General features: G+C 48.0%; 4 protein-coding genes across 4 annotated transcripts; all 4 read left to right on the top strand.

Annotated features, from left to right (window-relative positions):
* Positions 1-9: 9 nt before the first annotated feature.
* On the top strand, positions 10-818 carry DFJ58DRAFT_765280 (yippee zinc-binding/DNA-binding /Mis18, centromere assembly-domain-containing protein). The gene is made up of 5 exons (XM_041388752.1): positions 10-173; positions 238-293; positions 354-410; positions 469-572; positions 621-818. The coding sequence occupies exons 1-5, from the start codon at positions 72-74 to the stop codon at positions 680-682; spliced, it is 381 nt and encodes a 126-aa protein (XP_041248839.1). The 5' UTR covers positions 10-71; the 3' UTR covers positions 683-818.
* Positions 819-3,797: 2,979 nt separating this feature from the next.
* On the top strand, positions 3,798-7,800 carry DFJ58DRAFT_742408 (Mg-transporting ATPase; the record flags this gene model as incomplete). The annotated part of the gene is made up of 14 exons (XM_041387192.1): positions 3,798-4,135; positions 4,190-4,496; positions 4,556-4,581; positions 4,649-4,799; positions 4,846-5,000; positions 5,054-5,385; positions 5,443-5,562; positions 5,617-6,375; positions 6,432-6,895; positions 6,948-7,018; positions 7,078-7,171; positions 7,224-7,349; positions 7,401-7,485; positions 7,540-7,800. The coding sequence occupies exons 2-14, from the start codon at positions 4,297-4,299 to the stop codon at positions 7,798-7,800; spliced, it is 2,844 nt and encodes a 947-aa protein (XP_041248840.1). The 5' UTR covers positions 3,798-4,135; positions 4,190-4,296.
* A 4,028-nt stretch (positions 7,801-11,828) lies between these two features.
* Positions 11,829-13,042, top strand: DFJ58DRAFT_765295 (uncharacterized protein). Its single transcript, XM_041388753.1, has 5 exons — positions 11,829-12,070; positions 12,102-12,187; positions 12,235-12,430; positions 12,488-12,705; positions 12,763-13,042. The coding sequence occupies exons 1-5, from the start codon at positions 11,877-11,879 to the stop codon at positions 12,987-12,989; spliced, it is 921 nt and encodes a 306-aa protein (XP_041248841.1). The 5' UTR covers positions 11,829-11,876; the 3' UTR covers positions 12,990-13,042.
* On the top strand, positions 13,030-14,572 carry DFJ58DRAFT_765299 (NADP-dependent oxidoreductase domain-containing protein). The gene is made up of 6 exons (XM_041388754.1): positions 13,030-13,384; positions 13,432-13,499; positions 13,550-13,571; positions 13,626-13,706; positions 13,761-14,132; positions 14,187-14,572. Exons 1-6 carry the CDS (start codon positions 13,200-13,202, stop codon positions 14,431-14,433), a joined length of 975 nt encoding a protein of 324 aa, XP_041248842.1. The 5' UTR covers positions 13,030-13,199; the 3' UTR covers positions 14,434-14,572.
* The last annotated feature ends 960 nt before the right edge of the window (positions 14,573-15,532 follow it).

Raw genomic sequence — 15,532 nt, forward strand, 5'->3', positions numbered from 1 at the left:
CAGGGTTTGCCAAATTCAGCGACTTGAACTCCTGTGATACCTTTCTTCCTCGAAGATGGCACTTGACACCAATGACTTCCACCATAAGTCCTAGTAGTAACACCCGCGGCCAGGTTATCTCTACCTACCACGACCATCCCAGATTCATTTGTGTGAGCTGTTCAGCGGTGCTGGTGCGTGATGGTGTTGAAAAGCTACTACTAGTACTAAGCCCGCACATTCATGATGCATCTTCAGGCGTTGCAGGACGAACTTATTAGCAAGTCTTTCTCAGGCAGAGAAGGAAGAGGCTTGTGAGTGACACATAATTCAATTCATCACCAGAATGAGTGACGCGATTTTTTGCAACCCAGCCTCATGCACTCAACAACTAATGTGAAATTGGGAAAGAAAGAGGATCGCCCACTTCTGTGAGTACGCAACCCTTAAGTTGCTGCCCGTCTCTTTTGACCACTCCTTGTGTCTTAGTACAGGAGTCCACACCGTAGCGGACATCTTCTGCATGGGGTGCAATGACCGTGTTGGGTGGTATTATCATAAGGCAGCCGATTTATCTCAGAAATATAAGGAAGGTAAGTCTTTGTATAGATCGTGGCTTAATACCATCTTACATGCTATAGGAAAGTATCTTCTTGAGCGCGAGAAAGTAGTGAAGGAGAACAACTGGAAATTGGAAGAATGATCTGCAACCCATTGCAAACATTTCGGCCCTACAACAGGTGGAGTTTGTGTAAATTGTCATGCTAATATGATTGTCATGAAAACGCACTATACATTAAGCAGGCGGCTCGGTGTCAATTGCAGGGTCTTTTGCTGTACGTGCATGATGACATCGACATCTGAACGTGCGGACTTCTGTTTGCACATTTCACATTTCACCGGGCAACGTTGCGGTGACAATAATTTTATGGTCGCACATTCGTTCGCGCATTGCCAGTTCTTGCATGCGAATCCACACTCCAGATCAACACAACCGAGAGGTACCCTTCAGTGCATCACGCGTGTTCGCTGTTATTGTTTAGCCAGCTTCGAGTTATCAACGCTTGCCATCAGTGGGCAAACATTTTGTCGTGCAGGGCACTATCTTCCGCCTCGAAAGAGGATCACACGCCAATCGACGCGCTTGGATAGACTCCAGGTACCCACTTTGCCATTATCACAAGCTGGGCATGCCTCCTAAGACTATGGGGCACGGCCTCCACACATTGCATTTTTTCTGCGTTATATTTTCCGTTCAGAGTCTGACCGTCCTACTGCTTCTTTCGAATTACTTACCACCTTCGCTCTGCGGCAACCGTTGCCTTCGGTCACGTCTCAGTGAGTGTTGCTATAAAATATTTTGCAGCCTGGCACGTTATCCTTCACACTGATGACCACCATGTAGTAGCTGGCCTCTGCGGTGCATCGCATGATGGGATTCTGTGAGGTATCAAAAGATTCGATAGCAGAGTCAAGCCCTGCAAACACCCACGCAAGGTTATTTTCTTTGGGCAGGACCTTGCGGGGTCCCGAAAGGCCTTCTGAAACGCTCTCATGTCTTCCCGGCGGTGCTTCGTCGGACATCGATTAGTTGAAGATATGAATATGACCCACCAGGATCTCAACATCTCGTCATCCTAACTAATCGATATCATATCGTCATGGGGTCATCCGAACAGCTGGCTGTTTGATCACAGGTTTCAATGAATCACGGGCGGTAATCATACCAGTACCAGCTGATAGGCTCGATCCCTGAGTACCCGTTGACTTCGAAAACTAGAATCAGGATCTGAGTTCGGGAACGTGGGATGCCAGTGGATGCATGGAGGTAAGATAACAGCACCGCGGATAGATGTAGATTGAAGTCCAGGAAAAATCACGAGAAATGGTCAAATAAGGTTTGTTGAAGGTTACCGCTAGTCGTTCAGGCGTTCATTCATGGTATGTGCGTCGCAATTATATCGTGGTTTGCTCACCGGTAACATGCCTATAGCCTCCCCCGGTTACCTCGATATCTCCGTGATTGTAAGATAATCGATCTAAACTTTGTGTCAACCTGTCAAAATCATCAGCTCGTGCACTGATGGTACCCGGTTATCACTCGGAAATTATCTGGTTCCTGCAATCCCTGAGCTAACAAGGTATGGACACGGACTCTTACGGACGAGTATGTACTAGTGCCCTGTTGAAATTTCGAAGTAGATCGCCCCACATGGTGGGAAACACGAATCCCTGAACACATCAACTACATCAGTGGCAAAGACCTCAACCACCGTGAAAGTCAGGGATTTGGCCACTCTGGGGTTATTCCACGTAGACTCTGGCTAGTCTGGGGCTTCAGCGGCTGCGTTCGAGCGGAATTGCAATATTGATGTGCTCATCACCATCGCTCCTCGTGCTCTACTCCTCCCGCCCATTCCCCACCTTTTTTTTAAAAAAAAATCTTGTGCTGTTTTGTGGCATGACGCTAATATTTCAGTGGACAATACTTTCGCTGTACCCCCCTGTTTTCCAACACCTCCCGCTAACTTCTTGCGCCTGTTGTAACATGCTACCGCTCTCCTGCACCTGCCGTCCTCTCACTTGCATTAAGTGTTTTTTTTCCCTTTCTTCTAACCAAGGGAACCATCGAGCGCCTCCTCTCGCGTATTCATGTACATGAGACCTCCCACGCCTTGTGCATGATCTGCACTATTAGTCTATTACACACCCATGTCTCGACTGTGTTCCACTCATGTGAGCTCCTTGGCACTCCCGCGCCTGTCTCTATTACGACATTCACGATTTAAATCAGTTCATGCATGGAGCTGTTGTATTTGTAGATTTCTTCGTACCGAGTGTGACTAAAGCAAACAAAAATTGAGAATTTGTTGATATGATAAGACAGTACTATGTGGACACCACCGTCGAGCAGAAACTTTGCCTGAAGCCAGCCCGATAGTGCCGAACGGCGCTGTTCTACCACGTTCACGCCAAGGTCTCCCTTAGCTAGACGCTCATTGCCAAGCTATCCGACTATTAATATTGACATCCTTGACTTCAACTCCGTGGCACGCGCGGTGCTACTAGTTTCAAGACGCCACCAAGCTTAGGGCATTCTAATTTCTGCCCCCAACCTCTCCGCATTTTCCGAACTTCTCACAGCCTACGGACTCATCAGCACCGGCGGACGGACCTCGACTGGAGTCACCGGAGCATCGGCTGAGTGCATTCCTCGGGGCATATGATACACCACTTTTAGCTTTTTCATCCTCATGTCTTGAATGTGTAGTGTAACATCTCCTTGACAGTGTTTTATTGCTTTACTACAGATGATGGAATTTTAATCATTTGAATTCTCGTGTAATTGGTTTGCTACACCGTAACGGTGAGATCGGACGAGGATGCTATATGAAATTAATTATAACCACCAGTTACAGGAACATGTAGATATATGGTATGTAGTAGGTACAATGTGGAGCTGCAAGTAAGGAGAAGAAAAAAAACAAGGATGCAATCGAAATCACTGAAGAATGTAAAGGCCTGCGAAGGAGCCAATAGCAGTAGCTGACAAGGAGGGTTGGGCAATGAAGGAGGGCGATGGCGCCGGATCTTCTGCCCGGTCTTGATGTGCTGTTCCGAAAAAAATCAATCAGGGGTGACGGAGCGGGATTGGGATGGGCAGGATGCAAAGAGATCATGGGTAGTAGGAAATATTGAAATGGCAGAAGATCATTACTGAGAGTACTAGCACAACGTTAGGACAATATTCGTTCTCGGGGTCTTACTATTAATAAATATTGTCATGGAGAGCCGATCTATTTAGGAATGAGGTCATTCATATGTTCGCCTAGTAGTACTCGTACTACTCGTGGCCTCTCATGCTCACCACCTCGAGGCTAGTTAGCGGTCCGACATATCCGCGGATTGACAAAGGTTGGTGTCGACATGTCGACTTGTGACTTGACACCTGTCAAGTTGAATTTCAGTCATCAATCACTATACTCCATGCCTGCCCATTGGCTGCTTCGGATAACAAGAAATCAGTGAGATCAATTTTGCATCCGATTGGAGATCAATTTTCTGGCACGCCGCTTCAGCCCACATATAAAAACGCTCTCTCCTCGTTCTACTAGATCCATATACATGGTATCTCGCATCCAACTCCCGCTACACCGTAAGTGCTCTCTTTCACCTATGTCGTTCAGAGGAATCATCAAAATCTTTCCAGGTCTTCTCGCCGTCAGCAGAACCAGCTCCTCAAAGAAGGTTTGTGCTAGGTAAATTTTCTGACTCGTCCAGGCTGCTTATCATCCTGTCTACGATGAAGCCTCCGTGATGCTCCTACTTGCAAAGCTCTTCCCCTCTCGCTCTTCACTTGCAAATTTGGAAAAGCATGGACCCGACATAGCCACTTCAGACTCCGAGAGTAACAAGTCGCCCATCCCGGCACAACCGGTCGCAACCGAGGAGCAGGAGCAGCTCATATCTGCTACCCTCAGTCGTTTCGCGCAAGTCCCCGTCTCGGCTATATTCGTGTATGTCCAACATTTCCGCCGTCTCATTTTATTTATCTCCTCCCTCCCCCCCTATTTAGATCGGAACCCGGATGGAACCCTAGAGGTCTTTCTGATGAACAAGCTTCCTTGATTCTCAAAGCTCATGGACCTAACACACCGGTGGCGGAAAGTTCCTCTCTCCGCCCTGCGCATGCTTTGGGGGGCCATCATCAATCCCTTCAACATCCTCTTGACCATCCTCGCCATTATCAGCGCTGCCACTGAACAGATCCCCACCTTCGTCGTCATGATGGCAATGGTCTTCGCTTCAACCGGTTTAAGGTTCGTGGTCCCTGTCTCTGTCAGTCATAGTCTCATCTTGCCCTAGGTATTGGCAAGAATTGAAGTCCATGATTCAAGCAGTCAATTTGATCAAGTCAGTCACGACCAATACCCGCGTTCTTCGTTATCGAAGCTCTGGTTCGGAACAGCTCGAAATCGATCAGCGCAATGTCGTTCCAGGTGACGTCATAGCTGTCACCAGTAGGTTGCTACATTTCTCCTTCTCATCATTTTAACTCTGCCTTCCACAATAGGCGGTGATGTCTTCCCTGGTGATTGTGTTCTCATTACGGCCGAGGCTATCACAATCACACAAGCCTCGCTTACCGGAGAGATGATGCCCGTCGAGAAAACCGTCCGCCTTGCTGCCACAAGTCCCGGAGAAACCTTTGATTTACTACACAATGTTAATGTTTGTCTCGCCGGCACATCTGTTGTCACAGGGAATGGACACGCTCTCGTCGTCTCGACTGGCAAGGATACATACATGGCTTCTATCGCCAGAGAGCTCTCCAAACGACGGCCGGAAAACGCTACTCAGATTGGCATCAGGAAAGTCAGCTATGTCTTGATGGCCTTCATGGGCGTGAGTCAACATTTTGTCGAATTGTGTGTATTTTCCGAATCTGACTTTTTTGAACAGGTTATGGCTCCCATTGTGTTCATCGTCCAGGGTGCTGTTAGTAAGAACTGGAAGGGCGCGATCATGTTCGCGATCGCTGTTGCAGTCGGCATTACCCCAGAAATGTTGCCAATGATTGTGGTATGTATACATTGCTTTCTGATGCTGTGACTCTTAACGATACTTGTGATCCAGTCATCTAACCTTGCGCTGTCTGCTGTTCGTGTGGCACGCAAAAAAGTCATTGTGAAGCGTTTCGATGCCATCCAGACCCTTGGCGCAGTTCGGATTCTCTGCTCAGACAAAACAGGGACGCTTACCGCTGACCTCGTGCGCATTTCATTGTCCACGACGGGCACAGGAGACCTCTCACAACTTCCCATCGAATTGGCTTACATCAACTCCTCACTGCAGACTGGTTCTCGTAGTCCGATCGACCACGCAATCGTTGACTTCGTCAATCAAAGTGAGCAGGACATCTTCACGGACATTCCCAGAGACGGCTGGGTCAAGCAGGGCGAAGTTCCTTTCGATTCGTCACGCCGCCTTCTATCGGTCTTAGTTTCGCGACCTGGTGGCGATGGCTCTGAAGGACTGTTGATCACAAAGGGCGCAGTAGAAGAAGTCTTGGACGCGTGCGTGTCAGTCTACAACCATCGGCCATCTCCTTCCTCAGATGCCTCGGAACCGCTCGGTTTCGATATGTCCCCCTCAGCGACGTTAATTCTCACAGCAGACGAGCGGCGAAAAATTCTTGATACTGCTCAGCGTTTGAACGAGGAGGGGTTGCGTCTTGTCGCTGTGGCCTGCCGAGAACAGCTTATTAAGCCGTTTATGACCATATCCTGCTCTGACGAGAGCGAACTTGCCTTCATTGGATTCATCGGGCTTCTTGATCCATTGAAACCTGATGCCACCCAGGCGATCAAAGATTTGGCCGCATTGAACGTGCAGGTATGTATTTCCTTCGCGTTTTCCTTGGATACCGTTAATCTTGCGATTCGCAACAGGTTCGAATCCTCACTGGTGACGCTCCTGCAGTGGCTGCAAAGGTAGCTCGCGACCTCGGGCTTATACCATCTCGCCAGCATTCGTTGACTGCGGAGAACGAGAAGGATGTAGAGGCTTCTGCCTCTTCTAAAGGCGAGGAAGGACTCATTCTCACTGGCGTCCAGCTTGCGGCCCTTGCAGATGATCAAGATGCCTACAAGGATGCCATTGATCGCTGCATCATCTTTGCCAAACTCTCGCCTTACCAGAAGCTTGAGGTCGTGAAAGCTCTGCGCGCCGGTGATGGTGGCAGAGCAGTCGCTTTCTTAGGAGACGGCGTCAACGATGCTCTTGCTATACGTGGCGCAGACGTCGGCATCTCGGTGGACTCAGGAACCGACATCGCGAAAGAAGCGGCAGATGTGATCTTACTTGAGAAGAGCCTAGCTGTCGTCGTTGACGGTGTGATCGAGGGGAGGCTTACGTGAGTGCATCTGGGACGAGCTTTTGCGCAGAACGCTGAATGAGAGGCGTAGGCTCCTGAACACACTGAAGTACATCAAGATGGCGACCTCTTCCAACTTCGGTAACGTATTTTCGGTCTTGGGTATGTGTCCGCTGTTGGTCTTTCATACCGATGCCCACTGATGCGGTATGTTTTTGAAGTTGCTTCTGCGTGGCTTCCATACCAGCCTATGCTCCCGCTGCAGCTCCTCGTCCAGAATCTGCTGTATGATTTCTCTCAGGCATCGATTCCCTGGTATGTGTCGCTACATCTAGTCGAACATTTGATGCCGAACAGTATGTGTCAGGGATAATGTTGACCCCGAGTACTTGGTGGCCCCGAAGACATGGGGAGCAAAATCGATCATTCGTTTCATGGTTTGCATGGGTCCCTTCTCAAGCCCTTTTGATATCATCACGTTCAGTATTAACTGGTGAGTAGATCCCTGCATGATCAACAATAATACATTACCGGGTGGCTCCAGGTTCGTCTACGACATTCGTACGCTCGACAACCCACTCGTTCCCCTTGCACAGACCCATTGGTTTCTCGAGGGGTCTCTGACGCAGGTACGATCCCAGTCAAGTTCTACAAATTCGACCATACTGACGATCACGGGATAGCTGTTCATTATCCACTTCCTGCGAACGGGCAAGGTCCCCTTCATCCAGTCCCGCGCATCGGTCCCAGTGGTTTTAACCACCTTCGGTATTGCTGGTATTGCTATTGCAATCCCATACATGCCGAAGGTCAACACTGCCCTACAGTTAACCCCGCCTGAGCCCATCTACTACTCGTACCTGCTAGCGATGGTCGCCGGCTATGCTTTGGTCGTGCATGTTGCCAAGACAATTTATCAACTTGCGTTCAAGGAATGGCTTTAGAATAAGTGTTGGTTGAGGTCGGTAACCTCGTAGAGCTAACAGAAGTGCGTCGTGGATTTTACAGGGTCGAATGTCATTTATGCCTAAGTTTTTTTTCGTTGATTCTGTGTTTTCGTCGAATCTGAAGGATATATCTCAATGCAATCTTAGTGTTTCATTCATCGTGGGATCTGAATAGAACGGCTGAAACAATGAGCTCACGAACAATTACCGCGAGCTGCAATAAAGTACCGTGGTCTTTGAAGCATGATATCCTTCTCACTAGATCAACGATTGGAGGGATATCGATACTGAATAGTCTACTGAAGCGCCGACGAACGTGCATGATCGCCGACTCCCCACGTTCAAGTTAGTGAAGGTCTCTTGTCAAATACGATCGGTCTCCCATCTCCCAAAACCTCAGGCCTTTTCGGTCACAGTCATTTAACACCTTATTTGTAAGTTAGAGGCTTGTCAAGTTTTCTTGGTGTCTGTCATTCAGTTCTCGCTGAGCCCCCTGTTTTCCGCTGTGCATGCCTCGTTGGGCCACTCCTGCATGGTGTCTCCAGCTTTCCGTTATATATAAGGTGTTCTAGAGTTTCGTGTTGGCCTTACATCTGTCCTGTGCCCGGGTCTTGTCGCAGCAATCGAAAGTAAATAAAAATCTGTTCCGCCTCGGCATCAACATAAAACGCAAACTACACATCAGAATGATATGGCTCAGTCTGCCACCTTTAGCCTTCGAGTCACCCTCGGTCGCATTGGAAGAGCCAACGGCCGAAGGAGCGTCCATCGATGAGGCTCAGCGAGGCTGGGAGGTTTTATCATTTTCCTGACTATCAGATTCACTCTGTCCTTGGCTTGCGTACATTCTTCTGGCCTCATTTTTCGTTTGGTGGTGAATCCCAACAGTTTTGGTCAGTTTGTCGAGAGTCTATGTATCATGGCACGTACGCACCTCGGAGATATGTTATGTTTCTAAGACAACCCTCGCGGAGCGTGAAGGTGGATTCTTTTTCATGGACTATCACATAAAAAGAAGGTCTCGGCATGACGGCTAGCCTAGTTAAGATGGACCTCCGAAGATCTACACACCGCAAAAATGTTGTCAGCAGGTTTCGAACCAACCCCAAGAGAAACAGATTTTGACTCTGTTGTGGTAACCACTTGGCTAAGACCAGTTAGATGGAATGCCGAGGAAACCTCCACGAGTCAATGTCAAGGCCCGGGTGTGTTCCAATAGAAAAAAAAACTGTCGTTCAGCAGGTTTCGAACCTGCATGTACAACGCAAGAGAAACAGATTTTGATTCTGTTGCAGGAACCACTTGGCTGGGACCAGTTAAGATGAACATCCGAGGAAAGCATCCATGAGAGGTATGGCCCAACAGGGGGAAAAATTGTCATCAGCAGGTTCGACAGATTTTGATTCCGTTGTTGTCACGGTAACCACCTGGGTTACCAAGACCATTCATAGTTAAGATGAACCTCCAAGGAAATCATCCATGAGCAAATCTTCAAGGTTTTGTTCCATCGAGGTGTGTTCCATGATGGAACAAAACCTTGTAGTCGGCAGGTTTCGAACCTGCACTAGCATGTGACAGTCCCAGAGACAGACAGATTTACATTCTGTTGTGGTAACCACTTTGGCCAGTGTGACGTTGAGATGAACCTCCGAGGAAACCATTGATGAGTGAATCTTCAAGGCGTGTTCCGATAGAAAAGCTGTCGTTCGGCAGGTTTGAAACCTGCGCAGTCCAAGAGAAACAGATTTTGATTCTGTTGTGGTAACCACTTAAGTAGCTGAGACCGGTGAAGATGAACCTTCGACGAGACCATTCATGAGTGAATGCGGCGAAGGTCGAGAGAAAAATACTTTATTCTCGGCAGGTTTCGAACCTGCGCAGTCGAGGAGAAACAGATTTCGATTCTGTTGTGGTAACCACCCTTCGTATTCACGCGTCGTCTAAGAGAAGATGAGGGAAAAGAGAAATGATATTCGTTGGTTCGAATCTGTGAGAGGAGTAGTCGTTCTTGAGAGAAAGACACCTAGGGAAACGCACGGGTACGGGTAACACCGCGGTTCTATGCTGACGGGTTTGGAGGGTACGGGTACGGAGTAGGATAGTCGTACCCTTGAGCATACCGTGGCCATTCACCGCGGGTTGACGGTGTTTGGGCGGGTATAATATACCAAATCGGGAACCAGGCGCGCGACAGCCATTGAACACCGTGTTTGATTCTCTGTTTTTCCTTCCTCTGAGAGCTTGAGGATCACAAGTGAATGCTATACTGATTTCTGTCATGTCTTTTGTACCCCCGTGAATCATTCTAGCAATTTATTGAGCTGACACTTCGTTGCAGAGAAGCTCGAGTCACTACCATAAAGCCAAGGCAAAAACTCGAGACCAGTAAGTCCACTGAGTCGTCTCCCCATGAAAACTAAGCTCACAAAGAAGGCATCTGATGCTTCGTCTACCCAGTCACACTCATCATCTAAGTCTATCTCGTCGTCCATCTTCGAGAAGGCCAGGTCACTCAAAAAGGCTGTTGCAAAGGGTGCTAAGGCTCTGGCCCGCCCCTTGAAGAAGGTCAAGCAGTCATTTGTGTCTCGGTCTTCTCGATCGAGCCCCACAGACACCGTTGATCTTACGCGATCAAGTACTGATTCACTTGCCACTGACGATAACAAATCAACGGCAGGTGCATTCGAGCCTGATCCCGATCCTTCTGCAGATCTTGGTATGTTTCTTTCCATTGATTTTTGCAAATATCTGATTATACAATGATACAGAGGCTCTCAAGAAGACTTGGCGGTCACCTATCTATAGTTTCTTTTCATCCGAAGTTGTGGTCCAACACCACAATGGCCGCTTGTGTCATTTTTTCCCGTGTGGTGCGCGTAAGTGTAAGACAGCTTTAGGTGGTGTGCGCCGCTATCAGGATACAAAGGATAAGTCCTCGACGACTAATCTGAAGCACCATGCCATTGGATGCTTTGGCGAGGATGCCGTCAACAACGCCATGAAGGGCAAGGATGCTGGTGCTAATAGTGGCTCTGTCTACGCAGCAACAATTCGTGCCTTTCTCTGCCTCGGAGCGTGGGGCAGAAGTGATCTTCTGGTGATGGAGGACCTTTTAGCCGCTGTCAGGACTCAAAAAACGGAAGCGAAATGAAGTCGAAGCAGAGGAGAATGACAAGGAAAAGTAGTACTATTTTATTTCATTGTTGTTAATACTTAATACACTCTTCTTGGTAATGTACCCGCGGTGTTCAGAGACACCGCGGTGTTTTCCATAAACCGCGACATTGACGGGTCGGTGTGTACCCGTACCCGTGAAGGGTACGGTGTTGGCGGGTGCGGGTGCGGTGTCAACTTTCCGACCCTCGGTGTTACCCGTGCGGTACCCTAATTAGACACCTGAGGAGGAGAATGGAGGTAGTGAGTTGCGAACGAATCAGGCGCGTGGATCCCGCGAAGTCCGAAAAAAGCAGCTTGTGCTCGGAGAGGATTTGGGATCGACAAATACAAACCTTCGTGTCCATGAGCGGATGTTACGGGTGTGATAAGAAGGAAAACCATCCGTCAGCAGGTCTCGAATCCGCACCACCCAAGAGAGCAGATTTCTAATCTGTTCTTGTGCCAGTTAGTTATGACTAGTATACTTAAGATAGACTTTGAAGGATCCATCCACGAGTGAATGTTCAAAGCATGGTAAAAGGAAACAAAAGATTGTTGAGCAGGTTTCGAACCTACACATTTTTGTCCTGTCCGAATTCGAATGCTTACCATTTGACTAAGGCTGGTCAGACCGGTGTACGAGTCGAGGAAGATCATGCATTGACAGTAGAATCACATAGGATAGTAGCAGTCATTTGCCAACGAAAAATGAAATAAAAAGACTAGTTTGCGTTTATGTAATTCGATGGACATTTAAACATGCCAGGAACAAGTCGCGGGTACTACCGTCACAATAAACTTAGGAGGTATTTTTCCTAAAAGGTTCGAAGTGTGTAAAATTTGGTGCATTTTAAGTTTTGCGTACAACGATCACATCAAGTGCACACCTCAATCTGCGCTGCGTCAAGAAACTAACGATGACACGGATCACGGATTTTGGTCGAAAACGCACGCATGTGCAAGCAGGCTTTCCTGATGATTCCGAGCCTGTTGAAGAACCGGCAGAGCCACACGCTTCGACGTCCACTTTACCATCCGAGAGCCAGCCACACGATCAAGTTCCTCCAAAAAAGAAAAGAAAACGAACAAAAAAAACCAAAAGAAGAAAATGGTGATGATGGTGGTGAAAAAGCTGGACCAAGTGAGGACAAGGCACAGGATGCGGGTGATTCTGAAACAACAAAAGTTGTGCCCAAGAAGAAACTGAAGGATAAACGGAAACCGAAGAGTAGATATTTCCCTGCGAGCAATTACTTATATACTGAACGCTTGCAGCTCGGCCAGATCCTGCTCAACGTTCCGAATCGAGACGCCAGAAACGAATTGCAGAGAAATACGCAGACACTACTTGTTTTGCATGTCGCCAAAAAGGGCACACTGCAAGAGACTGTCCAACCATACGTAATGAAGCTGGTGGTGGTGGTGGTGGTAGTAGTGTGGCGAGACAAAGAACTGTTGGAATATGTTATCGGTGCGTCCTTTTTCTACTTTGTCCCTTCGATCGATGGATTAGACTCGGTTTTGGTAGTTGTGGTTCAAATCAGCATACTCTCTCGCGATGCAATGCCCCAGAAGACCCTCATCATCCTCTTCCGTTTGCATCATGTTTCGTGTGTTCTGGTAAGGGTCACTTAGCATCATCTTGTCCACAAAACAAGGACAAGGGTGTCTATCCAAATGGAGGCTGTTGCAAACTCTGTGGCGAAACGTCTCATTTGGCCAAGGACTGCGGACTGAGAAAACAAGGCATGTATTTTGGAACCAATCTACGGCGATCAGCTGAGTAACACGCATGCAATGCAGCTCAATCTGGAACCGCAACTTTTGTTGGGACGGGCCAAAGCGCTGGTGCGGATGAAGATGACTTCCACACATTCAAGCGGCAGAATGCGGATGTAGACAGAGATATAAAGAAAGATGAGAGAGCAAAGAAAAAGGCGGATGTAAAGTTGGGATCGTACACAGGAACAGTGAAAGCCTTTGGCACCCCTGCCGGAAACTCTGCGAAGGTGAAGGTCGTTTACTTTTGAGTACCGAGATCCCCTTATAGACCAACTATCGAGTTCCCACTGACTTTGGATTTGTATCTTGTTTTATTCGCAAGTTCGGCAACGACTTGGGTTCAACGCTTGAAGCGAGCCTGTGGGTATACAGATATCATTCTTGCACTTATACAGGCGAAAACTACACGGAAACGATCTAGAATCTCCTAACTAAGCTAACTAGGACACATCTTGTATATGACGTCGTCACGAGATACTGACGCGGAAACAGATGTCACGGTAACTTACTCCATAATGCACCGCATGCAAACGCCGCCCTATGAGCCTCGTACTTCTAGTACTATACCGGATCCTGCTGGTAGTTCTGCAAGACCGAATCCTGTCATGAACCTAGCTCCGAAATTAATTTATGGGACAGCATGGTGAGCTTTCAGCGAGCGAGCACGCGACATGCTGAATCGGCAAGTAGGAAGGGAGATAACACAGCTCGCCTTGTGATAAGCGCCTTTCTCCAAGGTTTCCGAGCTGTAGACACAGGTAAGTGTTCAAGTCAGCTGAATTTTGTTCATGGTGAACAAGTTGTGTAGCATGTCAGCCAAAACACTACAGGCAGGCATTGCATTGAGTGCTTCGTTGGTTCATCTAATGCCATGCATATTACAGAGAAGATCTTGTGGGGGAGGCCTTGGAGATTCTCCAAGACAAGCATAGTATAAAGCGAGAGGATGTCTACATTCAAACAAAGTACGTCGGCTCAGTCGAGGGTTTCTTCAGCAGCTTGAAGTAAAGCTTCCTTAGATTCACCCCCTTTCCTGGTCAAGACCCAACCAAGCCCCTCCCATATAACCCCCGAGACAGTATCCCTGCCCAGATCAAAAGTTCCCTTTCCAAATCACTGGCTAGCTTGCATACGTCATATCTCGATGCTTACCTTCTCCACTCCCCTCTCCGAACTTTGCCCTTAACGGTAGAAGCCTGGCGTACGCTTATGGCTGCACAGGATGAGGGAACTGTGCGCGCCATTGGGATTAGCAACGTGTACGATGTTGGGGTACTGAAAGCGCTGGAAAAAGAAAGAAAAGTGCAGATAGTACAAAACAGGTGGTATGAAGGTAATGCCTGGGACAAAGAGGTCTGGGCGTATTGTAAGGAGAATGGAATTATCTACCAGTGCGTTAGTTTCGTATTGCAGAGTTATTCAATGATTGACAGTCAGTCAAATAGGTCGTTTTGGACACTGACGGGTTCCCCGGCGTTGCTAACACACTCGCACACCACCTCTCTTGCAGATAGACTAGACGTCACAGCTGCGCAGGTGCTCTTCAAGCTTGCCCAACTAAACAACGTCGTCCCTCTCAGTGGAACCACAAGTGAACTGCACATGCAGCAAGATCTCGCTGCAGAGCGCATAGTATTCGAGAAGGAGATGCTCGACGATTATAAAAGAATTACAGATCTGATATGGAAATGAGGAAGACGTCCAGTGCATGCTGTGCACACTTACTTTATTTTGAAGATAAGAGCAAGAGAATAGTAGCAATAGTTATGAAGTTCTTCCAGAATCCGCGACATTGGTTGTTACAGTAATTTCATGCTCGTTGGGTGGTGAACATCAGGACAGGAGGATAATGAAGCCTATCACGGCATACAACAACGAACAACTCAGATTCGCATAGGAGCAGCATGAAAAAGATGCTTGCACCTCCTCTAAAAAGAGGGGATTCCACCGTTTTTAGACATTCTAACCGGATGTGATTCTCTTGCTAATCATACACAAAACAGACCGGCCGGGGAGCGAGTTCTTTGAATTATTGTTAAAATCCTGATAACTGATCAACGACGAACGTAGCAACGTTTCAATGAGGCCTCACGCTGGATTTACATCGCATTGCTCGTGCTGTGGACATCCTCCGTCTGCTTTTGGTTATACCTTCGTAGCACCGACTTCATAGACCGGCGCTGCAGCTCGGCAAGTGCTGCTGATACAAACTCCATCGTGCGCCCTCCTTCCTTGAATGTTTCATGCAACTCCTCGATCTTGATAGCGAATCGAATATCGCGCCGCGTAAGCCCAGGAACTTTTTTAGCCTCAGGTTTTCCATTTCCTACGCGGTGTAAGGTGTACGCTGAATGCGTATGCGAGGAAATGTCCACGGTGTTATACTCGAACACGATTCGAGCGTGATGCTAGTTTGAATGTGACAACTCAATTATGTATCTTGGAAATTATGAGGGAACTTTGATACGCGCCTTTTCTGCCCGTGAGATGTCTGCGACTCCTTGGACAAAGTCCATGACGTCGTCGAAGCCCTTGAACTTGTAACGCCTGTCCAGAGAGAGTATTTCATCTTCACCGAGTCCTGTGGAGACGTGGCCGATTTTCCACTGACGCGAAACCAGTGGTTGGATATACATTGTGACGTCTTCCAAAGATATGTGGAGGGTTGGTCTAGTGGGAAATGGTGGTATTTCTGGAAGATCCTGTACATCGAGAGGGCCCATAGACTCTTGCTTCAGGGAGGTGTCTACACATACGAAATGTTTTCAAGAAATCCCTCCAAAGCCATTGT

Source organism: Suillus subalutaceus (assembly GCF_016647625.1).
Source record: "Suillus subalutaceus strain FC151 chromosome Unknown DFJ58scaffold_11, whole genome shotgun sequence".
Lineage (NCBI taxonomy): Eukaryota > Fungi > Basidiomycota > Agaricomycetes > Boletales > Suillaceae > Suillus > Suillus subalutaceus.

Coding starts and splice junctions, on each gene's coding strand:
- DFJ58DRAFT_765299 (XM_041388754.1), top strand. CDS start 13,200: ATGACGTCGTCACGAGATACTGACGCGGAAACAGATGTCACGGTAACT. Junction 13,385..13,431: donor TTAATTTATGGGACAGCATG/GTGAGCTTTCAG, acceptor ATCGGCAAGTAG/GAAGGGAGATAACACAGCTC. Junction 14,133..14,186: donor GAGAATGGAATTATCTACCA/GTGCGTTAGTTT, acceptor TCAGTCAAATAG/GTCGTTTTGGACACTGACGG.
- DFJ58DRAFT_765295 (XM_041388753.1), top strand. CDS start 11,877: ATGACACGGATCACGGATTTTGGTCGAAAACGCACGCATGTGCAAGCA. Junction 12,431..12,487: donor ACTGTTGGAATATGTTATCG/GTGCGTCCTTTT, acceptor CGGTTTTGGTAG/TTGTGGTTCAAATCAGCATA. Junction 12,706..12,762: donor CTGCGGACTGAGAAAACAAG/GCATGTATTTTG, acceptor CATGCAATGCAG/CTCAATCTGGAACCGCAACT.
- DFJ58DRAFT_765280 (XM_041388752.1), top strand. CDS start 72: ATGACTTCCACCATAAGTCCTAGTAGTAACACCCGCGGCCAGGTTATC. Junction 174..237: donor TGAGCTGTTCAGCGGTGCTG/GTGCGTGATGGT, acceptor ATGCATCTTCAG/GCGTTGCAGGACGAACTTAT. Junction 573..620: donor ATCTCAGAAATATAAGGAAG/GTAAGTCTTTGT, acceptor TACATGCTATAG/GAAAGTATCTTCTTGAGCGC.